General features: G+C 43.9%; 2 protein-coding genes and 1 long non-coding RNA gene across 5 annotated transcripts in view; 1 reads left to right on the forward strand and 2 right to left on the reverse strand.

Annotated features, from left to right (window-relative positions):
* Positions 1–1,325, reverse strand: part of gpc4 (glypican 4) — a 32,754-nt gene extending 31,429 nt beyond the window's left edge. The window contains exon 1 of the mRNA XM_004563204.6: positions 535–1,325. Within this exon, the coding sequence (XP_004563261.1) occupies positions 535–685 (151 nt within the window). The 5' untranslated portion in view covers positions 686–1,325. The remainder of the gene's footprint in view (positions 1–534) is intronic.
* A 9-nt stretch (positions 1,326–1,334) lies between these two features.
* LOC143421505 (uncharacterized) overlaps positions 1,335–25,628 on the forward strand; it is a 36,698-nt gene continuing 12,404 nt past the window's right edge. Inside the window, exons 1-5 of one of the 3 annotated variants that reach the window (XR_013101172.1) lie at positions 1,355–1,459; positions 1,722–1,778; positions 3,178–3,320; positions 10,410–10,439; positions 10,556–10,760. This is a non-coding gene — a long non-coding RNA (uncharacterized LOC143421505). Of the gene's footprint in view, positions 1,460–1,721; positions 1,779–3,177; positions 3,321–6,972; positions 7,104–10,409; positions 10,440–10,555; positions 10,761–25,628 lie in introns of those variants that run through there. The other 2 variants (XR_013101173.1, XR_013101174.1) reach the window with 2 other exon arrangements.
* The window catches only part of gpc3 (glypican 3), a 140,106-nt gene continuing 119,986 nt past the window's right edge, over positions 5,509–25,628 (reverse strand). Inside the window, exons 7-8 of the mRNA XM_004563205.5 lie at positions 22,022–22,208; positions 5,509–7,175 (exon numbers count right to left, since the gene is read on the reverse strand). Of these exons, the coding sequence (XP_004563262.3) occupies positions 7,000–7,175; positions 22,022–22,208 (363 nt within the window). The 3' untranslated portion in view covers positions 5,509–6,999. The remainder of the gene's footprint in view (positions 7,176–22,021; positions 22,209–25,628) is intronic.

The raw sequence follows: 25,628 nt of genomic DNA on the forward strand, positions 1-25,628 counted from the left end.
ACTCTGTTTACACACTGGAGTAGTGAAGTGTTGCCAGCAGCACTAAGCCAGAAGAATGCCAATTCCCAAATGTTTCATTGCTACTTAATAATGGAGGAAAAACACAGACCAAAAGAAAATGAAAAAAGCAGCATGTCAGTATGATTAACAACGCCTCTATATCAAATCTGGAATAAGCACTAAATGTCCATTTACAAAAGTGACCGTTTAATCATTTGCTGTAGAGGTTGTTATTTGTGGCAGTGTCAAAAAGCAGTTAGGTAGTTTTTGGCTAAAATGGAAAACATGGGTGTGATTAAAAGATGTCTAAATGTCAGGTTTGGATTGAAATATTGGAGTTAATTTCACAGATTTGAAGCTAAACTCTCTTCAAGCTAACTTTGCTAGCTTAAAAAGTTCTCTTAGCTAGGACCACCCGGAAACCTCTGCAAGACCCACCGGGGGTCCCCGCTCCCTACTTTAGAACCCATTGGGTTTTAAGGTTAAACTTGAGATATATTTGTATATACACATATAAATAAAAATGGGTCTCACCGTTGACTCCTTTGCTGGGGACGTCGTTAACGTTGAAGCCTTTGGAGCTGTAGGCAGCACGAACTTCATTACAGTTGTTCAACTTTTGCTCCTCAGTCCCCGACACCACAGCCACCGTCCACACGACACACAGCGCCAACAAACTCTTCATTTTGGGCCAGGCGAAGACAGAAAAATAAGAAGCCTAACAGCGAAAACCGCAAAAATGTTAAAGTCGCTCAGGTGTGAGTGTGTGCACGGCTAGGACAAAGTTTCAGCGAGTCCACGGTCGAGTTTCCTCATGGAGACGCGCTGATTTCTTCGGCTCAACAGATACTTCATTCACAGCAGCAGAGGCCGGGAGAGCAGAAAAGACACCGAAAAAACACCATTCACGTCGGACGTTTCACAACTACAGGTACGTGTGTTAAGTGTCGAGTTCCAGACTCAAATGAAAAACACACAAAGACGCGACAAAACAACGGGGTTAAAACATGAAAAAACTTCTTTTTTTTTCTTTGAGACTGAAAGCAACAATCACAGTCTCACTACTGCTTCAGAGTTTCGACGAAAAGTAAAAACCACGGGAGGAGAGCAGGCTGTGGAAAGTTATCGGGAAAAATATGGGTTTCTTCAGTCTTCTTCTCTTTTCTTTTCTTTTCCGAATCGGAGGAGGCCGAGGGTTTCAGTGGGAGAGGACGCTGGACCGCTTGCAGGTTGTACTGGGATCCAGATGCGAGCAGAAAAAGCCCTGGTGGACACCCAGGAGTGAGAGCAAGTTCCGGGGGACAAAGACCTGGAGATCAGGAACACCAGGGGTGGAGCGTGGAGCAGGGGCTTCCAACCAACCCAGGAGCTCTCTCCCACTTTAATGTTTAGACTGGAGGAAGCCGCGCTTGAAAATCAGGACTGGAGCTGAGGGTGGAGCTCCACGGTGGCATAACATGTGGGTATGACCTATTACTGGCCCACATGACATAAAGAAAAGACTCATTTAGATATGCAAAAGTGCTCAAAATCACAGATCTCTTTCACAGAAGATCCAAGTCTGACCTCTGCTTTGAGCAGGGATTTCTTATCAGTTTTTTTTCTTTTTTGCTGTTAGTGTTGAGATAAGAGTAGATAAAAGTCCTTGGAGTCAAACAGGCTTACACACACAGTCTTAACAGATATTAGTGACAATAAACCATTTTTATCTCTGTTTCTAGGCCACCCCAAGGACTTGAATGATAACCAGGACATTTTGTAACCACATCTTATCCAAGGTGGGGAAACAGAGACCAGTGTGAAGTCTTTTAAGTCTTCACCCAGATGCTTTTATTTGAGTCCAGTACATTAGAGTTTGTTTAAAATGGGTGGGTGAAACCGTGGCCAGTGTTTCTGTAACAAGGAGTCAAAAAAAATGACAGGGCCCGCTCCTTACACAAACACGATCAGGCTGTCCTGTGTTAGCAATGGGGCAGCTGTGCTTCGCACATCCAGCTGCCTGTCATATAGTGCTGTAAACAACAGTAAGCAGCTTGCTGGAAGCATGGTAGCAGGCTGTAGAGGTGGACTGAGATTGCACTCGCATCTAATGGGAGATGTATAAATCAGTGAAAAGCAGATGCTCACTGAGATGAAATGAGGAAGAATGCTTTTTTTGTTTAGACAAAAAGCTGCTGGACATGCTTGAAATGATGCGTCCTCCTGTCATGTTTTAGTTTTTTAAGCTGCACTTTGTTGGCGTCTGTCTGCTGGTGTTGTCATGCTGTTCTTTGCCTCTGACCTTTGTCCATCTCGCAACGCCGGCAAGAAAAGAGGAAAGAAAAAAACAATCTGAGTTTATTTAGGCAAGGCAAGGCAAGTTTATTTGTATAGCACAATTCAACAACAAGGTGATTCAAAGTGCTTTACAGAGACATTAGAAACAAGAACAAATAAAAAGCATGATTTAAAATTGATTAAAACAAGCAAATAAACTAACTAATTAACAAACAAACAAACAAACAAACAAAACAGTATATAAAATCAAAACAGATAAAATCAGAACAGTAGATAAAATCAGTAGTTAAATGTAAGTTTTGAAATTTAAGCTTAAAGTGTGGATTTGGTGCTTTATTCAAATGCAGCTGAGAACAGGTGAGTCTTCAACCTGGATTTAAATAAACTGAGTGTTTCAGCTGATCTGAGGCTTTCTGGGAGTTTGTTCCAGATATAAGGAGCATAAAAGCTGAATGCAGCTTCTCCGTGTCTGGTTCTGACTCTGGGAACTGATAAAAGACCGGATCCAGATGACCTGAGGGATCTGGATGGTTCATACTGGGTCAGGAGGTCATTGATGTATTTTGGTCCTAAACCATTCAGAGCTTTATAGGCCATTTAGCACTGAAAAGATTAAGCATGTGAAAAATTCAAAGTGTCAACCTCTTAAAACACCAGAACCGTCAAAAAAGGAGAAAAATAATTCAATTCACAATCAGAAGCTGCACTATTTGCTCATTTTCAGCAAGGATGAGGTGCACTACAGTCTTTTTTATGCCAAAAGTAGCATTGACAAGATTTTTGTACCCCCTGCATTTAAAAATGCCCGGACTTGTGCACATGTCCGTTGGTTTGGGGAGGGTGCGGGGGGGTTAGCGATCAGCAAAATGACATTCCTCCTTTTGTGTCCACATTCCTCAGGCGGCTCCACTCATTCTGTGTGACTGCGGCTGCTGCAGGGGAAGCCAGGGGCTGCTGAGGAGCAGGAGAAGGAGGAGGATGCTGGAGCTGTGTGTGCATGGGAGAGCGTGGGCCCAGCGCTCCTCTCAGCGGGCCAACAAAAGGTAAGAAAATGGTCCAGTGCCATGGTAATTAGACGTGAATGAGCTTTGAGCAACATGACATGTCTCGGGCCTTTCTCTGCAGCGAAGGAATTTCAACATCCAGCTTGGTAAAAATTGGACTGGACTTTGGGGGGTGGGCGGGGATGTGGCCGTGCACTTTTGAGCACCTGAATTACATTGTTATTTTAATTTATATGCAGTGTTTAATGACCCCTCCGGCTCGTGAAGGTACACAAGCCCGAACATCTTTGTGTGGCCATGAAAAAAGGGCTGAAATACATATTCATAGGGGAGTCAATCACTCGGGCAGAAAATGCAACAATTCCTAATAGTCAGCAATTCTCACTGTTCCTGCTGACTAACATCACATTGACCTTTCACTCTCATAATGCAGGCTGTTCCAACATTGCCCCAATATTACCCTAAGAAAACACATGGACTCTGCATCTCAATGGGCCTGTATGCCCATTCTCCAGCCTCACATTAGCATTCAGAGTATACTCCCCCCCCCCCCCCCCCCCCCCCCCCCTCCCCCTCCATCCCGGGCTAGCTGCTGCTCTCTCTGCAGCCGGCGTTTGCTCATCTCCTTATAATCAGCCTCCCGTTTACATCTTAAAAGCTGCAGCTCAGGAGAGAAAGGCACAGCTGGATAATAATGGCGTTTTTATCTAGCACTGCCGAGCAGAGGGTGTGTGGGTGTGAAAAGTTACAGCAGAGAATCGGGGACACAGAAATGGGATTTTGAAGTGCGTTTGCTGTGACAGGCGTGTTATCTGCGGAGCTGTGAGTGATTGGCCTTGTTAGGGAAGAAGACAGGCTTTAATAATGGAGACGAAACACAAACACTTGGGACTAATGAACCCTGGTTCACTGCTGGGTTGTGGATGAGTATAGCTACCTGGTTAAGTTAAGCTCAGGAGGTTAACAGACTGGGTCAATAGAGAGAAGCCCCACAGAGAGGGACAGCGAGGACAGTAGTTCATAATCTGCTGGGAGTGAAAAAATACAGATCCAAAGAAAAAACACATAATCCACGTGCTGCTTTAGGACTCAGAGCAACGAGTGCAGTCCAGAAACACATAAATTTCATGATTCATGACTCGCTTTGAAGTGGATCAGTAGCGAAAAGCACAGAAAGTAATATATATGCCTGGAACATTGTGTGTGCAATTTGTAATCGCAGCAGCGTGCCATCCATTTAATCCTTGTTTTTCATGGCATTTTAAGGATTATTCCATACCCAAAAAGCCAAATCTGTGAGTTGGAATCTTTCACTTCATGTTTTTGGGGTTGTTTTTCCACTTTCCTCCAACAACTTAGCATTGAGCTGTTGGTAGCTTTTAGTCCAAACATTTGCTCATTCTGCCATTACTCTCACGTAAAACAAGCCTGACAACCAAGTTAATCTGCAACTTAATTTTACTTAATTCATTCAGCCTGACACTACATCCATGTCAATCAGTTTATTCCTGGAAGGGGGTGTTTTCTTTTGCCTCAACTAATCACAAGTGAATGACTTTTGACCTGCCAACATAATGTTCAGTCAACAAAGAAGTCATGGGAGTGCTCGCCTGGAGCAGAAAGACACTTTTTAATGTTATTTGAGTTTATTAACAGTAGCAAACTAACATCCATCAAGTTCATCCATGCTTGTCCACACAGCAAGTGGTTCTTATATAGTGCTTTTCTACTCTACCTGACCACACCAAGCACTTTTTACATCTTGCTGCATTCTTTACCTATCTAACATTCACACACATTCATAGAAGCTAGAGTAGAACTGGAGGTTAGCATATTGTGACTGTGCAGACGGATGGAATAGCAAATCCATCAGATTCTTGGGTCTTAATGATAGAGCTGTGACACTAAAAAGTCTGCTAGCTTACACAGTCAGCATTTTTGCTAGCTCTACTTCTTATCCTTGTAGTAGCTCTATCCATTGTTCAAAGCACTTAAAGTGCCCACACATTCATTCAGCACTTTTTATACTAAACTAGTGTGTAGTACTTTTCCTGTTACACTCATACCACTGAAATATGCTTAGTGTTAGCAGCTAAGCATATTTCCACCCCCTTCGTGTCTTAAACTTCATTTCTTGCTTCATTGCTAAATGCTTAGCTGAATACGCTAATGCTAATTGTGATGCTAATATCTTAGCTTAAAAACACATTGCCACAGGCACAAAACATCAAAACAGATTGAGTTTATTTTACAATGTATTTTCCCCATCAACATTCAATTGAGAGAAAAACAAACACATCATTATTTCTTATGACTCCTAGGTGGGACACTGGCCAGGGGTCTTGTAACTGGCCATAGGAGACAAAAATCAGGTGGCGCTAGTCAAATAATTTAGGCCTGCACTTTGTTTAGGCATTCCACTGCCAGGACCCTGGTAGTCGGCATGCTCGATCGCTGATATGACTTAGCTGTACACCTGTGCTTTTCCTGACATGACAAGTCAAACAGTGGGCCATGGGCAGACTCAGCACTTGCAGCTGTGGAGTCAGCTGTGTGGTAGCAGCAGCACCATGTTAAAAAACCAAACAAATGAAACAATAAGAATCTCACTTTTGCTTTTAACCCAAAAAGCACAGAAAAAAAGATTAAATACAGAGGCCATCCTTGGAAATGTATGAGACCAGTGCAACATAACAAAATTAATGTACACGTTTTTATACATATTTATATTTCACATTAATGATCGCTTTATGCACAGTGCTAAAGAGTAAGCTAGAAACTGCAGCAAGGCTTCACAATCCGGCCAATAATTAGTCCAGAAAAAACCAAAATGCCAGTATTGTAAATAAACACGTTAATGTAAACATGTCACCAACACAGAGAAACATACACCTGTACAGTTATCAGGCTGACTTTGGAGACTTATATTCGAATGATAGCCCTTGGATCCTTTTTTTTAAATTATAGGGCTGTTACTGTTTCTAAAAAAAAGTGCACCAGCTTTACAAAACAGAGCAAACAGTGATGGTGGGCGTGTGAAGGAAGCAGTCGGTAATAATTTAGCTATCACTACGACATAAACAATCAGAGAGAAGGGTGAGTAGTAGCAGAGCATTTTAAGGAACAGTGCATGTTTAAATAAGTGATTCATTGCATCATTCAGGGGGAAGGAGCTCACTAAAACTGACCAGATAAAGTCCAGCCCTGGCAGGAGGTCATGCTCTGCCACGAAGGAAAATGACAGCAGCTGATTTCGTCTTCTTCCAGTTTGTACCTGCTGGGCTGTGACTCAGTACAGACTGAGCGGGAGCATTTATTTATTTATTTTTTTAAAAGGCCCGTTGTGTGCTAGGTCCTTTATATGTCTAAAAATGAGTCTCTCCATCACTTTGTTACATTACATAAGAAGTGAGTGTGAGAACAGAGGTTAGGCAACAGGACGCAAAAGTTGAAATAACCATTGTGGCAGCGGACCAGTGGGCAACTTTCTTATTTACACAATGGCGTCTAATGTGCTTTAATAGGTTTGTTAAGAACACAGGTTGAACAGGTTCTTGTTCAGACAGATAAAGAGAAATGTAGCATTTTCTGTTGTTCATGCGTCCTCTGCTGAGCCACTAAACTTTATATCAGGAACAAGAATTCCAAAAAAAGGTTTGTCACATTCCACACATTTTGTACTGAATCCTAGAGGGAAGAGGTGATGGGAATGCATGGGTCAGTGGGGATAGACCGGGAACAGACTGAGCATCAAGGAGAGGATTGGAACTAGGTAGCTCCTCCACAGTGGAGCCGCGAGTGAGGAGACGCCTCCCATCCCAGCTGTAGCCAAACGAGGGGTTAACAGCTGCTCCTGGAAGGTGAAGTCATCCATTGCCAGGTTATCAGAAAGGTCTAAGGAGGGAGACAGACGGAGTCAGAGACGGAGGAGATGGACAGAAGATAATGAAGGAAGGTGAAAGAATGAAAAATATGAGCGAAGCAGGAAAAAGAAGAGGCAATTAGAAATAAAGGCTGCCACAAAAGCTGAAAAACACATGTCTGTCATCTTTCTGCATGATGTCTGACACAGCTGTAAAAACAATGTTACATTGGGAGAAACCCAAGCTGCTCATATAACCAGATGTTGCATGTTATTGTTGTAAACACGTGCTGAATCATACAGACATAAATTTTGCTGATAGCAAGTGCTGAAATGTGGTGAGATGCTGAAAAACAAAAAATTAAAGTGAAAAACCACAAAAGCCGCCTAAGGTCATGTCGAAAACTTAATGTGAATCATCTGTCACAATTTAACTGACATTTTAGTTAAAACAAGACTACGGCAACAACCCTTCATATTGTTGTTCTTCATATATACTGGTATTTTCCCTCACAACCATCTCTAGGGTTTACTGTAAACAGTAAAAAGGAGATAACACCCAGTGAGCAGCAGCTCTCTGGGTGTTCTGGGTGTCAGAGGAGAATGAGCAGACTGCTTCAGGCTGATAGGAAGTCAAGAGTAACTCAAATATCCACTTGTTACAACCAAGGTATGCAGAAGGGCATCTCTGAACACAGAACACATCACAACACTTCAAGCAGAAGACCACACTGGTCTCACTTTCCTGTCATTTCCTGACAGGAAAACGAGGCTACAATTTACACAGATTCACAAAAACCAAACGATGAAAGGTTGGAAAAATGTTGTCGGTCTGATGAATCTCGATTAATGCTGTGATATTTGGATGGTAGGGTCAGAATTTGGTGTAAAGGACATGAACACATGGATCCATCCTGCCGTGTATCAACTGTTTATGTCAGTATCAGTACTCAGTTAGGTTCAGTATTTTCTGTTGGATTCTTCCAGCAGGATAATGCACATCATAAAAATCAAGTAATCTCAAACCGGTCTGTTGAACATGACAGTTAGCTCACTGTATCCAAATGGCCTTCACAGTCACTAGATCTCAGTCCAATAGAGCATCTTTTGGATGTGGTGGAATGGGAGATTTGCATCATGGATGTGCAGCTTAAAAAATTCTGCAGCAATTGTGTGAGGCTACCATGTCAAGATGGACCAAAATATCTGCGGCATAGAGTTTGAGTTGCTAATTCAGCTGTTTCTGCTGCTTCACACTTGGCAGCAAACTGTACAAGTGCAAGGTTGAGATTATCCACTAATGAAGCCAACAGAACCACATCTGCAAAATGCAGAGACGAAATCCTGCAGCCACCAAAGTGGAGACCTTCCGCCTCAGGACTTGAGAAATCGTCAGTATATTACGCCTCGGGAGTGAAAACGGGCTGGTCATCCGTCTGTGCTTTCTCTATGGGAGGCGTGCCAATGGGATGGACACAATCCTCAGATCGTTCCTTCTGCTGACCAACTATCCCCAGTTGAAGTCAGCACCAGTGTTACTAATTCTAGCCAAAAGAATAAAAACATACTTTTCATCAAATAAATCTACAGTGATGTTTTTTTCTCCCCTTTCTTCCAAAGGTAATTACTTATTATCTTCAAGGAAGTTGCATATTTCTACTTACTACATGTAAAAATGACTGAGTGCTTTACATGAGAAAAAAAGTTATATATAGCTTAAATATTCCTACCCAAAAAAGCAAAATGAGCCATCATCAGAAGCACATATGACAGTCATGTGAGTATAAAATGCATCTCAAAAATCTCATAAAATGGTTTAACTTTTACATGTTTACTAAATTTAATATATCCCAAAATTCTCTGCCACACAGAACAAACAATTGCTGTATTCAGACAGTCAATATTCAGTACTGTCAGAGAGAAATCACACAGATGAAGACACAGAATACAACCTGTAATTAGATTGTCTCATCAGTATCATGTGGCAACCAAATGAGCTGTAATGTTTTCCTCTCATCATTCTTCTTCTATGATTATGTTAATCTTCTGTCAAATGGTCTGCTCCCCCCCCCCCCTTTTTTTTTTTTTTTTTTTTTACAGATTGTGAAATGTTATTATTGTGTATCAGTTACCATTTTAACCATCTGATATGCCCTTTTGGTTGTTTTGTTTTTTTACAAAGGTATATTGAAATGTAATCTCTCCCGTTATTGAGTGCTGCTTTGTTTTTCATTCAGCTTTTTGTTCTGGAAATGCAAACTTTTGTTTCCATTAAACAGAAAAAGGTGGAAAGTTGTCACCTTTTCTTATTTCTGCATTAACTCTTTCATGCAGACTGTGCATTTTTTCCCTTGAAGATGCACTGTCATTGCCAAGTAGCAGTTTTGTGCTCAGCACTGTATATGAACGTAGTGCTGATGAGAGCACAGGAAGTATGGTTGCTATGTTGTTGCTATGAGAATTCATACACACACACACACACACACATATTATATATATATATACGTATATACACACACATATATAAAGGAGAGAGTTGGCATATTTAGGAGAAAAACATTTGTGGAGATAAACTGGAATCTTTTTATTTATTTCATTATTTCTCATGTGAGATTAAAAATAAAATAATATAAAAAAAGAATATCTAGGTTCGTTTTGACCTTGAAAAAAGACTTTTTGTCCCTGCTGTTTTCTCAGTACCAGGGTGCCATCACAGGATTGTTGCCGCTGTATTTGTCATTGCTAAGCTAACCTGTATTTACATGTTTACTGGGGCAGAAACACATCTGTTAGCGGTTTAGCCTAGGAAATACCTGCTTACACACTTGAGCAACAATAAGTTACTGTGCTGTTATTGCTGTTAAATAAGTGATTAGGGTGAGGAAGTGATAGAAAGTATGCTATTAATTTTCATAATTTTTACAGGTCTGCAACCAAGCATAAATGTTTGAAAAAAAAAAAGTTAAAAAAAGAACAGATAACGCACCAGTGGGCAGTCAAGTGAAAAAGCCATCTGAGCCAGCGGGGATCAGTGTTCATTAACTGATGGATCCGGCTTCTAAAACACATCTGATGTGGCTTGGACCTTGGAGTCCATCAGAATCAGCTAACGCTCAGGGTTTATTGTATCGCACATGCGCTGCGAGCGCACCAGGGATAATATGGAGAAAATTAGAGTTGTGCGAGGTTTATGCATTGTTTGCCTCTGGTGAAAGCTTCCATTTAAGGCATACTGTTATTTTTCACTTTCATCTCTCCCTCTGCAGATACTGTAATGATGCCCTGAGGCAACGCAGGTAACTCATTTGCTCCAATGGGGCTGCTTGGGGCTTAGTGTCACTATTTTGTGGATGTGAGTCAGAGAAAGATAATCTCTTTTCCTATTTTTCTCCATCTGTTTTGCGTGCTGCAGTGACTCCTTGGCTACCTGCTGCTCTGATGTTGCTTACTGCTCTCTTGCTGCACTGCATCCACATCTGTTTCCCCCCTGACACCGAGCAGATCACCCTCCCTTTGTGTGAAATATTCTGTGCTACTTTGTCTGGCAAAAAGCTGTGAGAAAGGCTGAAATATAAAGGGTGAGCTATTAGGGAGGCCAGGAGGATATCAGTAATAAAGCAGCAGTACAGTTAGGAATGCGAGCTATGAGTTGAGCCGCCCTCTGTTAAACCAGACACAAACACACACACATGTGCGCAGGTGGACTTCTGACATAGCTTCCTCCCACACACTCCTGATGGTTGTGCATACATTCTCATCCTGACACACACTCATACCGCACGGTCACATCTGAGCTCCTAAAAATAACACATTGCTCCTAATTGAATTAGCTGTCTCATCTGATCTGTGTACTGTTCCCCCTCACGGCAGCGATCCAGAAGGAGGAAGTGGCTGATCTGAGCCGCTGTGTGATCACAGGGAGCAGTCAGGAATCTGATGAAAGCTTCGCCCTGCTTTACTTGAGTAAAAACACAACAAACCGCCTAACTGTGTAGCGCCTCAGGCTCCTACACACTCAGGCACCATCTTGAACAGAGAAATACACTCCAGTTCAAGCATAAAAACGACTCCTAACTCAGCAGACAACTTACAAATAACCCGTTTCAAACTGCACCTTTAGCCACTTCGTTATTAGCAGCCTGTGGCAAAATCTTTTTTTTTTTTTTACATCAACAAGGTGATTCCCAAAGAGCTATTAGCTGACACCTTGGCATATCTTGACATTACGCACTTTGTGTCCTGAAGGAAATGAGAAGAAACCCTGACTAAGAGAGTCCTGGCTGTGTTGAAGAATAAACTTTCAAGCTCATTAGAATTGAATAAACTCTGTTGGCGCTTTACATATAGTCTACTTCCATGTATGTTTGCACACTTCCTATTGTTCTAGCAAAATGCAAAGAAATGAGTGGCTCAAGATTTTTGCACAGCACTGTAAATGCACTCCAGAGCTTCGAAATGCATCTCCTACAAATTTCTTTGCCGTTATGACATCATTTGAATGGCGGCCAGGGGACAATTGACTTTTTTTCCTCCTCCTGTGTCCTCTGACATGGCAGTGGGCAGGCATTCTCTGGGGCTCTGAAAGAACGATTTGTCACTGTCGACAGCGGCGCACTGTACTGCCGAGCCAATTAAGCTCAAGGTGCAATTTGATACAGCTTTTATATACACTGTGGGTAAGAGGGAGGGCAGGGTCTCGGGCGGGGGTGGTGGGGGGGCCGTTTGCATGCGCGTTTGCATTTGTGGAGTTGTGCGGGGATGATTGAGTGGGGTGTGTGCGCACGCCCGTCCCTATGTGTGGTTGTGAAAAAGCTGGAGACAAAGTGGGAGAGCATTGTGTTGGTGTTGCTTTACAGCGGCAATAATGCGAGTGAAAAAAAGGGAAAAATCTCAGGCTCTGAAAAAAATCCCTAAAGCCAGGGAGGGAGGGGAGAGAGAGGGCCTTTTCTTGCTAGTTTAAACACTTTGACATGAGCAGCACCACAGAGGGGCCTTGTTCTGCAGGATTTAAAAACAACCCAACGGGGACTGAACACTATGCAAACTTAGATCCCTTACACTCCTGCGCAGGGCTGGGACTAATAATATCCTGGTATAATTAGTGATGAACACCTGTGCCTGTGTGCAGCAAGTAAGTGAAAGTGACTGAGAGGAGAACACAGACACAAGTAATCCAGATTCTTTTCCCCCTTTTGAGGAGGAACCTGGACAGCGGACAGACAGGGACAATTAGGCAAATAGATGAATAACTCCTGGATATAAATAGAGCCACAGTCCAGACTGTGATTAATGTGACCAATGTGGGCCCTGGTGGCTTTCGGCAGAACACAGCCCCCCTCCTGCTCATCCATTCAGAGCCTCTGCAAAAAGACGCCACCTTGCTAGCGTACCCCTGCTACCTTTATCGTGGCCTTATGAGCTTGAGTTACGACCCAGGGGAGAGGTCAACAGTCCAACCATTGATTGGTAACGGTAAAGGCTCTGGGCTGCGAAGCAAGCACGGTAGTCACATGCAAGTTAACAAACGAGGTCGCATTCAGGGTTTAGCTTTATGTTTTCTTTAGTGACCGGTCCCTGGGAGGACAGACCAATATATCCAGGCGCTGCAGTATTTTAGCGTGGGAGCGGATGTTTGTTTGGATTCTCCTCACAGGTCAAACGGTGGCTGCAGTGTGTGTGTGTGCGTGCATGTGCATTAAGTGTGTCTGTTGTCTCTGTCTGTGCAAAAGGAGGACAGGGGGAAGACAGAGAGGGAGGGGAGTCTGGAGCGTTGTTTTCAGCAGCGCTCGGTGCCCGAGGCTCGTCCTTTACGCTTTGCAGTTGTCACAACAAGCAAACTATGTAGAAAAATTGCAACGGCGAGCAGAGAGAGACGCATTTCCCAGCACAGGTGAAGAGTACAGGTTGGAGAAAAAATAAATAAATCACACGAAATGCTGTCAGTAAAAACGTTTTCTTAATTTAACTCATCTTAACAGAGTGGGTGCACATCAGTGGCTGAAGCGTTACTGTAACCCCTCCGGTGAGAGTGTGTGCCTTCATGGTGCAGTACAGTTTATTCAGTACATGTGTGCTATGCACAAAGGCCTTTTTTGGTCAGATAAGTATGTGGAATGTTAAGTCTCCAAACACAGGTGCTTCTTATGAAATGGAGGAGATGGTTTAGATTGCTGCTACATTGGCAGACGATGTGTGCGCATAACACATCTAAGCTGCTCAAATTTGATCTGGGTTTTGAAGATTCAACAGATTAAGTGATATTTTGGTTTCCAAGATAAAGCAAATATTTTATCCCTTGTCCCATTGCAGCAGAGCAAACTACTCGCTTGGATATTAAACTCAGCAAATTTAGAAATTGAATGGCCAGCATGTATATATGTATGTGTGTGTGTGTGTGTGTGTGTGTGTGTGTGTAGTCTTCTTTCAGTAGCCGCCCTTACAGCTGCAAAGACATGGGTTCTATAAAAACATAATAGGAGCTGCTCATTCGTTTGGCTTATCTGGAAGAGATTAACTGATAAGACTGTGCACTGTGATTATCGGCTCCTTGGTCACATTCTCAAACGCCGACACTTGGCCAGGGCGCTGAGTCCTGGGACACTGCTTGACTGAGAGCCGGGAGTGAAATGAGGGAGCGGTCCGGGATGCCTCTGTCGATGGGCTGGGAATGTGACCGTCTGCCTCCACACCCACAGGCCGACCACAGGGGCGCTCGGAGAGGCTGGGAATGTCGGGCCAAGAAAAACGGGACGCCCAGAGGCGGCCCTGGCGCTGGCCTTTGCAACGGCGCTGCTCTCTGAGCTACTCCGGCCTCCCAACTTCCACAACTCTGTTATTCTAGACAGAGGGACCCTCCCACACAAAGGGCAAGAGAGCAAGACAGAGAGACACGATGCCAAAGAGGGCCGGGGACATGAAAACACAGATGATGGCGTTTTAATTGCTTTTGAAAAACAAAGGTGCACAATTGATTAAAAAATGCGAGAAGACGTTGCTTGAGTGAATCTGCAAAAGTTCCCCGTTGCTCCGATGGGAGAGGAATACACCCTCCTGTTGACCGGGGAAAACCGACCCATCACAGGCACTCTCTCAACTGCGGCTTGTGGAACAAATGCAAGTCAACAGTTATTAATTAACATGGTCAACGAAGGGCGGTGCTGTCACCGAGGGAATGACCAGCATGCTGCACCCATTACCCTCTCCCCTGCACCATCCAAATTAAATTTACTCCAGTGTATTTATAGTCTCCGCCTCCCGAAGCAGCTAATATGATCACAGAAAGGAGTAAAAGACCTAGCTTGAATAGAAATAAAAGCTTTGAGCAGGGACGTAAATTTTAACCGAGAATTCCTTGCAGTGCTGACGCTGCGAGGGCGGAAAGTGTGCGCACTAGCGAGAGAGGTAAAAACCATAACAAATCAAACATACAAAGAGTTGTCTGTGAAGGTTCTCAGTCATCCAGGTCATCGTAGTCAAAGGAGCTTGCAAAGAAAAGCGTCTGGACTTCTTTAAGTTGCTTGAAGACGTTTCACCTCTCATCCGAGACTTTCCACCATTTGACCTTAGAACTGAAGAAGCTTCTCGGATGAGAGGTGAAACGTCTTCAAGCAACTTAAAGAAGTCCAGACGCTTTTCTTTGCAAGCTCCTTTGAATACAAAGAGTTGATTCTGTACTCAGGGCGAAGAGCTCATTCAGGGCAGGGGGGGGGAGCGCTTCTGTGTACAGAGAAGGGCTGTGAACCCTCTAAGAGGTCAGTCCTGAGGCGGGGTCAGAGGTTGGCAGGGTGCACCGTTTGAGACTGCTTCTGAAAAAACTGGACAATGGCAGTTCTTATTGGAACAAGCGAGAGACTGGCATAGAACGACAGAGACACGAGAGAGAGAATCAAGTTAGTGGGTAGCTGATGGGTCAGCATTTGACCCAAGGGGCATCCTGGGCCTCGTCCTGGTCAAGCTGCCTCCAACAAGCACATTTTTTGGATTCTGTCTTTATCTTCTTATAATAAGCCGACAAAAAAATGTTTACATTCTTTTCCTGGGTCCGGCAATCAGTAATGGAAATGGTGCTGGTAGATTCTGATATGTTTGTTGTTTAGATGTCCTCACTGACTAACCAGCCGAATTGTCCCCACATTCCTGTCATAGAAAAAAGCCAGACTACAAATACAGCCAGGAGTGACAACTTGGCTGGTCTGACTGCACACACAGAGAGCTCCTGCAGCGCAGTTTCACTATCTGTCTGAGCCCTTTTTAGTGGTTAGCCTGCGGTTTCCTGCAGCAGCTCCGAGTGTAGTGACAGCAGGACTGTTCACTGTGTCGTCGAGTTACTTTCACGAACAGCCTGGAAGGAGAGAGTGAGAGCAGGCCAGAGGGAGGGGAATGGATGGAGGGAAAATTTAAAAAACGCAGGTGAGATTAGAGGGTTAACGTGTGAATTGCAAACCTCCCAAACTCTCAGCCGAGCTTTTAAGACATTCCCCACAAAATGGCTTCTGTGTGTCACTGTGGCGGCGAGCAGCAGAGCTGCGGACCTCGAGAATGGTCCCGCTGTGTGCAGAGTGTTTGTGGACTGTGGCTGAGCTGATGGACACGACCCAGGAACAGGCCTGGAATCAATTTAGTGCGTCCAGAAAGTGCCTGTGAATGTAAATAAAGCTCTTGAGCAAACAAACGCTTTTCCAAGAGGCACACACAAACACGGAGAAATGCAAAAGGCCTACAAAATGAATCAAATGCTGGTGGGCCCCCTTCAAGTACATGATGAGAACCCAGCTCTGAGCCCTTGTATCCACATAAATTAAAACCAGGACTCTTCTTCCTGCCTTCTGGCTAATTTGGAGTGTTTTATCCCTGAACTGATCTGAGATAACACCATGACAGAAGCCCAACGACAATAAGAAGACAACATCATCCCCCTGTTCCTCTCCCCCCTCTTTTTCTGCTCCATTTCCATCTTCCCCTCTTACTGCCACCTCATTCAGCTCAGGAACTGGGGACACACAAGGCCTTGTGATCAGCCCCAAGAAGAACAAGACTGGGAAACTATGACTCTTACTAGCCAAGCCTGTTTACACAGATGGTGGCAAGCTTCATTATTTTTGGGGGGGGTGTGGAAGGAGGAGGATTGGCTGAATTTACAGAGGTTGTTTATAAGCTCAAAGAGGGATGGACACGGAGAACATTGGGTCAGAACATTTCCAGTGTGTTGCACATTATCAGCCCCCTCAACTACACAGCCTTTCAACAGTTCCTCTACCCCAAGGATTTCACGCTGTCATCAGTTTAAGACTTCTCCAGAAATTTTATATACCCACTCCGGCAAACAGTTAGTACTTTGAAATCATTTATCATGTGAAGCCTACACAGATTTGGGCTGGTAAACAGTCATCATTGTGTCAGACAAGGACGAAAGCAGCAGGCACTCTGTCCAAATCTCTTTTCTGAATGAAGATTTTGATTTGCAGTAATCCTGCAGATCACATCATTTTAATCTATGCATTTTATTTATATGTATTTATTTAAATACATATATTTTAGGTACATACGTGGTCAAAACAACCTGCTGAAGTTCAAAGTGAGCATTAGAATGGGGAGGAAAAGTGACACTTTGGACAGTCCATGGTTGTTGGTGCCAGGTGAAGCTGCTCTGAGTATTTCAGAATCTACTGATCTACTGGGATTTTATCTCCATCTCTAGGGTTTCAGAGAACAGTTGTAAATAAAGAAAACATCCAGCTAGCTGCAGTTGTCAGGGTGAAATGCTTTGTTGATGCAAGAGGTCAGAGGAGAATGGCCAGACTACTTTGATATGACAGGAAGGCAACAGAAGCTCAAATCTCTGCTCATTAAAACAAAGGTGTGCAGAAGAGCACCTCTGAATGCACAACGTGACCGCACTGGGTGCCACTGCAGAATTTGTTGTAAACATGAAAAGATGGATCCATCCTGCTGTGTGTGAAGCTGTGGCGATTACTTTAATGTCCTACTTTGGGACCATTAGTACCGACTGAGTATCAACGAAACGCAACAGCCTTCCTGAGTATTGTTGCTGACCATGTCCATCCCTTTATGACCACAGTGCACCCATCTGCTGATGACTGCTTCCACCAGGCTACTCATCATGTCACAAAGCTGAAATCACCTCAAACTGGTTTCTTGACATGTACTCATGTCGTGTGAGAATGGGAGATTCACGTCATTGATGTGCCGCAAACAAATTTGCAGGAACTCTGATGTCATTATGTATTTTAATACGGACAAAAGCTCCACAGTGTAACCACCAACTGACCCATTTATCTATCTCAGGGGTGAGCAACTCCAGGCCTCGAGGGCCGGCGTCCTGCAGGTTTTAGATCTCACCCTGGGTCAACACACCTGAATCAAATGATTAGTTCATTAGCAGGCCTCTGGAGAACTTCAAGACATGTTGGGGAGGTCATTTAGCCATTTAAATCAGCTGTGTTGGATTAAGGACACATCTAAAACCTGCAGGACACTGGCCGTCGAGGCCTGGATTGACCACCTGTGATCTATCTAAATACCTTTGCAGGTATTTGAAAAAGGAAACAAACCATTTGCAAGGTTGAGAGATTACGAGTATCACTTTTAGAGAATACAGTGCTAATAATGAAATGTCCAAAACATTACAGTAACCACCTCCTTTAACAGCAACTTTGTGGTTCACTGACAGATATATTATCACATTTTCTTCGTACTTAATTAGTTCTGAACTCCTTATAGAGGTAAACACTTCAGATCTGGCATCGTATTGATAACCTGGGTAATAACTGTTGGCACATTTGGCACTCAAATTCAAACTAGTCTCGGCATCTAATAGTTTGTCCAATCACCACACAGAGCTCACAGTATTTGACTTCATTTCAATGTTTTTCTTTAATCGTTTTTCACCTCCTGTTACCCAACATGTTTTTACAATTTTTTTTTTCAAAAAATAATTTTAGATGTCATAATTTTAGAAAGAAAAACGTTGAATGAAATGTGTAAAAAGACAACTTAATGCTGATCGATGCACGGGCCAAGGAGTGAAGTGTGTTTTTTCTGCCTGCCACGTGGGCATGCAGGCACCTGCACGCTTCCTCTCACATGTGCACCGTCTGAGCCCGTCTCTTTCTCATCCTGGCCTGTGGCACCGAGCCTCCCTGGCTGGCAACCATATGTTGATGATTCTTCATGAGTACAGTAGCGCTGACGATCAGCTCTATGAAATTACACGAAGCTTGAAGAAGAAGGAAATTGCTTATACGGTGGATGCATCCGGTGCTGTTAATGTAAACTGTGTCCGCTGTGATGAAGACATGTGCAAACACTGTTGTGGAAGACAGGCACCGTGTGACTCACCTATCAGGTGCAGAAGGGTCAGAGGTCACAGCTGCAGTTAATTAACATACCATGCTGGAGCACTGACAGCACGTTAGGCTGTTAATTTGACCCACATACAGAATAAAGAATGTTTAGGTTTCCCAGTGTATCAGCCTTTACAGTTATCAAAGGTGTTTTTGTCTCTTTGTGTTCGTTCCCCACATTCTCTCATCACCTTCTTCGCTCTTTTACTCACTCCTTTGTTCCAGCCGCAAAATTTGTAGCAGACCTGAAAGGTGAGCCGAGCCCAGCCTCTCATCGTAAGCCGCGTGTTTCACATTACAGGAATATTTCCACTTTGTATTTTGCTAACCTCTGGCGCTGATAAAAAAGATCCAGAGCTCCCAAAGGAACGGCTTTCCTTCGGGGCGCTTATAGTGAGCGAATGTCTGAGCTCAGGAACATAACAAGAGGTCTATTCACGTGGCTCCTGCTGAGCATAGCGAGCAAAAGCCCGTCCAGCTCAGCAAGAAAACACACGAGGCAGGGATCTGAGCTGCTGAGCCAAAGCAGAGCACACTGTTTGCTTGCAGACTACCGAATGTTTCCAAACTGCATCAAAAAGCCATTTTCGCAGGTTGTTTAGTAGTAGTCCACTTAGCGCCACAAAAAAAACAAAAAACAACCCTTTTATTAAAGGGAATTAAAATTGTGTGATTATCTTAGCCACTTCTCTGGATTAATCACTCGTTTTCCCACTGTGTACTGACTGGACCATGAAATATTACCTTGATCCTACTGGGAGTTATCTGCTGTATTTCACTGGGCTTCCACACTGAGCTGGAAACAGATGATTCCCTCACTGCCAGCTTTTCACAATTAAATTTTTTCTTCAAATTTTAAGACTTTATGCAGTAAATGAGTGTGTATTAGCAGATGTTTTTGTGAAGTTTTTTAGCACCAGGTGGAAACAGGAGAAAAAAATGTGTGGCTCAGGCAATGAAGAGAGGCTTTGAGAGGAATCTATGAGCAGGTTTTTGCAGAGATGGCGGCACATCCTTTGTTTCTCATAGAGGCCATACAGTCAGAGGCCAGGTGTGCATGAAAGCACAGAAACACAGGTGAGCCCTCATCATAAAGGTAAAGACACGCCATATAGAATCACATTTTACTGGACTACAACAAAGCTAGAGACAACTCCATCTGTTCACAAACACACATCTATTCATAGGTACAGTACTGTGCAAAGACTTCCATCGTTCCTTCATATTTTCCTTCCAAGGAGCCTCTTTCTAGTCATTTTAAAGTCGTCTTTCAACATTTCTTCAGTCCGTTACTTGTACCTGACCATTTTCAGAAGAATGACTTTTGTTTTGTTTTGTTTTGCTTGGTTGTTAAGACACTTTACACTGACTTAGGATTCAGTCAAGCATAAAAAAGGAGCTTAACTCAAGAGATGAACCAGCTTAATGTCTACACATAACAGTATAAAACTATATTTCTAAAGAGCTATTAGCTGAAAACTTCATGGTGTTGTGCAGTTTGTCCTTCAAAAGTTTGAGGAAACAGGACAAGTGGAGGATAAAAGAAGTAGTATCAGGCCTAAAAACTGTCTGCAGCCTATAAAAAGTATCTGAACACATATGACACAGGATGTGAGAGATGGATCCAGTCCTTGTAGTAAAACATTAGGTAGTTATGGCAGAACTTAATATCTTACTTTGTGGTAAAGCACGGTGGAGGCTCTGTCACGATACAGCCTACTTAAGGCCCAGAACCTGGTTGCTGTTGCTCAGATTGGGAGGTTGGTGGTTCGATCCCTGGCTCCCCCAGTTTGCATGCCAAAGATACTAACTCTGAGTTGAACTCCGATGCACCCATCGGAGTATGAATGCGTATGAATGACAGTTAGAAAGCACTGAAAGTATAGATAACAGTGCTTGTGTCATGGGTGAATGTGTTGTATACAGCGCTTTGAGTACTCCAGGAGAGTAGAAAAGCGCTATAAGAATGAGTCTATTTACCAACCACATTTCAATAAATCTCCCTGTAAATCCAGTGATCATAAAAATGTATCCACAACCCCGCTAATGCAACATTTGCATCATTAAATGATTCGCAAATTTAATGCTGTTTTCTTTTTTTAACACCACCTCAGGTCATGGCATAGAGATTCTTTGGTGTGTAATTTGCAACCAGTTTGGTTCAGGAGGTATGGAGGTGGGGCAGGTGGTGGTGGGGTGTCCCTGTCCTGGAATAGCTCCGGGACTGGAATGTTCTGGGGAATGTGTAGCGCGAAGGTTTGATTGGCTCGGGAGGAGAAGCGTGTCGGTCTGCGTATGTGTTGTCAGAAGGTTATGGAATCTGCGCAGAGAGTCGGTGAGGAGAGATCCGTCGTTACCGTTTGGTAACAGCCTCGCTCTGGTCACCAGGCTGACAGCTGACTACGTTGGTGGCTTAGCCCTGCCTGTCTGCACCTTGTTGTTGTGGCTTCGGTCACCTTTCCCCACGGCCTGTGTGGGTATGCGTGTGTGTCACACCACTGATCGCTTACCAGGCTTTGTGAAATCCGATCTGCCTCGTCCATCTCAGACCAGCAGAGCACAGACAAGCAGGCCATTAGGCCCCTCTGCTCTGCAGGTTAACCTTTGAACTCCAGTCCCCCATTTGACCAGAATGGACTGAGAGGCCGTGTGGGGTCAGCATTTTGCTAGGTCATCACAGGCTATCAGCAGCTATCTGCGCATCTGCCAATAAGCACCGACTTCTCAAGGTCTACAAACATTACTGACTTGCATAGAGGCCGGTGCAAACAGACTTTCAGGTGGTTGCAAACACACACTGATGCACACATACCTAATCTAGAAATATACTGCAGTGAAGCAGAGCTGCACAGAGAGGCTGACAGGAGTGTTTAAGAGAGGGCATCAGGCTCTCACGCTGGAAGCGATGGCCCTGCAGGATTCCTGTGTGAACCCTGGGTTCCTGCTCTCGCTCCCTGCCCGGCAAACCCAAATCTCTGCCACAACATCCCAGACAGGAGGACTACTCCCACTGCTGTGTTTGCTCAGCTGCGCTGGCTTTGTATCAGTGTATCGAACCCTCTTGTTTCTGCTCCCTGGGTGTTTTCTCCCTCTTCTTCTGTTTGGTTTTTTTTCTTCCAACTGTTTGTGGCCTTTTTTTTGTTCTCTGTTTGTCTTTCACAGCGTGCATCTGACGTTTTTCACAAGATTGACGGCAGGTCACGAGGTGGAGGTGAGGCAGCTACCTGCGGAAGTCTCATGTCTCCTGCCACATAGTGTCACGTTGGTGTCAACATGCACAGCAGTCACGTAAACCACCTCTCTGCTTTGGACTGCGATCGCTCTGACTCGCTGCAAAAGAGGCCAGATCTGTTAATCTGGTTAGCGGGCACAAACATAAACAACTAAACAACCTTTTTCTTCTTCCTTTTACAGCCTGGCTCATAAATACAAGTTAAGCTGATTTTGATTCGTGAGCATGGATACAGCATCACTTAAAACCACACAAATTAAAGTCCATATCGTGTGCGTCTAACCTGCAAAGATGCGTAATCGCTTGCGTCGTGGCGGCGGGCCCAGCCCAGACACCCCCGCGCACTCGTCCTCGTCGTCGCAGTCGCCACTCTCAAATTCCTCCTCCCCCTCTTCGCTCCACCCGTTCGCTCCTGCTCCACGAGACCGGGCTCTCCAGCGCTTCTCAGACACCGTCACAATCTGCAGCAACTGTGGGACAAACAGGAAGCGGTTAAAGGTAATCATGTGAAAAAAATGCACCCTCAGCCTCTCCGTGAGTCACTCTGCGGCTGCGGAGTGGGCCTGCGCACATTAAAAGTTTAACAAAGCTGTGAAAATAAATAAGGGGTGTCTCTTGATCTGAGTGTGTAGCATGTGATTATAACAGGGTGAGGGGAATTCCAGGGAAAAAAGAAAAAAGTCGGCGAGATCTAAAAAAGGTTGGTATTTACCAAACGTGTATGACAATCACCAGGCAGGAAAAACAGTTTTGTTATCGGTGCCAGTTTTGTTATTTTTGTCCAAACGTGATTCATTCAAAGGGCTGCGGCTTTTGCTCCATGTAATTTGCCGGTCGAAAAAGAAACTGGGGTAAGCAGACTGGTGTGATTGTGTTGTTACTGGCAAACATCATTGTCTTGAGTGGTTGTCTCAGGGCAACAAGGATAACACCACATAACACACTCCACCCGGGTGGACATCAAGGCCCCCCCCTCCCCCGGCAACTAAAAATACACAGCTAGATGTGAGATTAGGAGAAATGATGTTTGCAATATTTTTGGAGCATTTTAGCTTGAAAAGAAGATAAAATCCAGCAGATGGATCAATACGACATCAAAGCAAGATGGTAAAAGACAAACATGCACCACAAGCTCGAGTAAGTGTGCGACAGAAATGTGATTTTCAGCATAGCCTTTATCCAGTTTGGCCTCTGGGCTGGAAAAGCAGTGGCTGTGTGACTTAGACAATTTACAGAAGCTCATAATGAGTTCTGCAACACATTCCTTAACTTCTTCCTTTGTTTGGGAGAAATGTGGGAAACTCATCAACTCATAAATCATATAAAAAAAAATACCCTGGAGCTGTTAAGCTATTTCATTAACGATGTTTAAATTCCAGTCGACCTAGTATAATAAAAATACATCAAGTTTTACACGTTTAATAACTTAAACTGAATGAAACATCCTTGAAAAACCTCATTCAGTTCCCATCTTACATTCGTGCGTGAAAAAAAATGCGTGTGAGAGCTTGGAGACAACGTACACGGTCGCACTCTGACCATCGTTCAGGCTTCATGACATCACACGTGATTGAGAGCCTCGCCAGAGGAACAGATGTGCTAAATTCCAGCCGCCTGCCCTCTCTGGCAGTGTCCTCTCATCTCGCCGCTCAAGCTCCTCCTTGTTTGTTTTTTATTGATTTCCTTCCTATTTGTGTGCGTCAGCATGCATATTTTGCTGTTGTTTCTAGTTGTCTTTGGGAGAAAATTGGGTTCATATGGGCCTCGTCTCAGGTCAGCTGCGACGTCTGTCTGGGCCCAGACTCGTGTGTGTGAGTTTGTGTGCGCGCGATAGAGAGCGGAGGTATAAAAAGCCCAAGCTAATCACAGAATTACGTCAGTCGGAAGATAAACAACCCTTTTCCCTTCGGCTCCATATACAAGCCAGTCAATCTGGCTTTTACAAGTGACATAAACTCTAAATTTTGGAGCGGGAACACACATTACCCTGTTCCCAGCACAGCCAACCAACAAACCTCCATTCATTTAGCAACATTGAGGCCATACACTGATGATGACCACAACATTTTTAAAAGCCTGGTCACTTGGACCGAGGGACGGACAAACAGTAACTCACAGACATCGGATCCACAGGAATATTTTAGCTTCTTTTTGAGGCTGTGCAGCGAAGCACCACCTGCTGACAAAGCTGAGCTCTCATGAAAACACCCCGTTATCTTCCACAAGTACACTCTCCACATCGTGAATGGAACTTTAATGTACTGAACTGTGTTAAAGAGACATATGTGTTTGCCTGCAGAGCCCTCCACAGATTTACCGAGCTGGGCCCGAAATTCCTTCTAACGACTTGTATCCTGGCAACTTGTCCAGACTCAGGCACGGGAGGGGCAAACCTTGTTAAAAGGCAAACAGACACTTGTAAAGCAGGGAGAGAATGAGGTGGCTCGGGGTATTTTAGAGCAAAACCTAAAAAAAGGAATGAGGAGAGGAGGGAAAACCACTGATGTCAACAGCCGTGTTTGGAGTTTACTGCCATGAGCAGATCTTCACCTTCCAGTATACATACAAACTCGCATAAACAGACACTCTGACGTCTGCTTTACTACATCCTGACGGTAGATGACACAGGGCTAAGTGTTTACAGTCGTGCAGGATCTGCAGCTTGGTGGGGCTTTGAGCTCAGCGCTAATGTGTCGGCAGGCTAATATCCTCACAATAACAGTGCTGACACACCGGTGTTTGTCAGGTTTCATGTTTACCATCTTAGTTTGGCATGTCAGCTAATGTCACAATCAATTTGTTTAAAAGAATAAATGTTTTGGGTGAATGACCGAGTTGAATCACTTAAAAGCTCTTAGTCAGCTGCGAGCAAACATGCGGGATATATTCAGTCACTGAATGAGTAATTCAGTTCATTATCCTAACACGGAGGTAGCTGGGAGTTAATGCTATACAATCAATGGCCTGCTTCCTCAAACAGAAAACCACACAAAAGCAAACACGCACCTTCAAGTTTAATGTTGTGAAAAAGTCAGACGATCCCACCGATCTCTTAGATGAAATGGTCAACTTTACAGCAGAATTTAAAATGTTTACAGCCTGCTATAAAGAATAAATATTTTTGTCTTATACCCAGTTTTCTCCTTCGTAAAGATACATTTAGTCATTTTTTGAAGTTTATTCAATGGAAAAAAATGTGGGACTCATAAATATACATTGATTAGTGTGTAATTATTATCTTCCAACAAACTGATGAAGTCTCATAGACTGCAGGGCGCCGCCATGTTGCCCTGCCATCTTGAATGCCATGGCTGAGATGGATATCACCGTTCCCCCAACCTCGTTTTATGTTTGTGGCAGGAGAACGACCAACTTATAGATGCTTGCACTCAGTGGAGGCAAGTTTTAATTCATGCCTGGACCTTCAGACTCAGACATGGTGTGTTATAATCTGAAATGGGTCCCCTTCACCAATCAAGCAAAAATGCGAACGAAAGAGACAACAAGCAACTTAATAAAATGTCATCCTCGTCTTCAAGCATTATGCCCCGAACTGAAGTTAGAGCTCTAACACACCAGTATCCAACAATCCACAACAAAGAAATTCAGGAAAAAAAGTAGCATCCTCACTAAATCACCTCAGTATCGCTGTCATCAGACAGATGTGAGCTTCTCAGACTCATCAACCTACATTGGACTCCTTTCACCAGGTGCCAACGAGGCCAGTGGCTGCTATTGGACGAGTAATAAATATAATGAAAAACATGTAAACATGCTAGCTGGATATATGCAAAGCAACACATGTAAAAATTTTAAAACACAAAATCAATAGCAGTTTAAACCTGGTGTGTCATCTGGTGGGTGTGACCCATCTAGTGCGCGCCTACACC

This window comes from Maylandia zebra, linkage group LG2 (assembly GCF_041146795.1).
Source record: "Maylandia zebra isolate NMK-2024a linkage group LG2, Mzebra_GT3a, whole genome shotgun sequence".
In the NCBI taxonomy this organism is placed as follows: domain Eukaryota; kingdom Metazoa; phylum Chordata; class Actinopteri; order Cichliformes; family Cichlidae; genus Maylandia; species Maylandia zebra.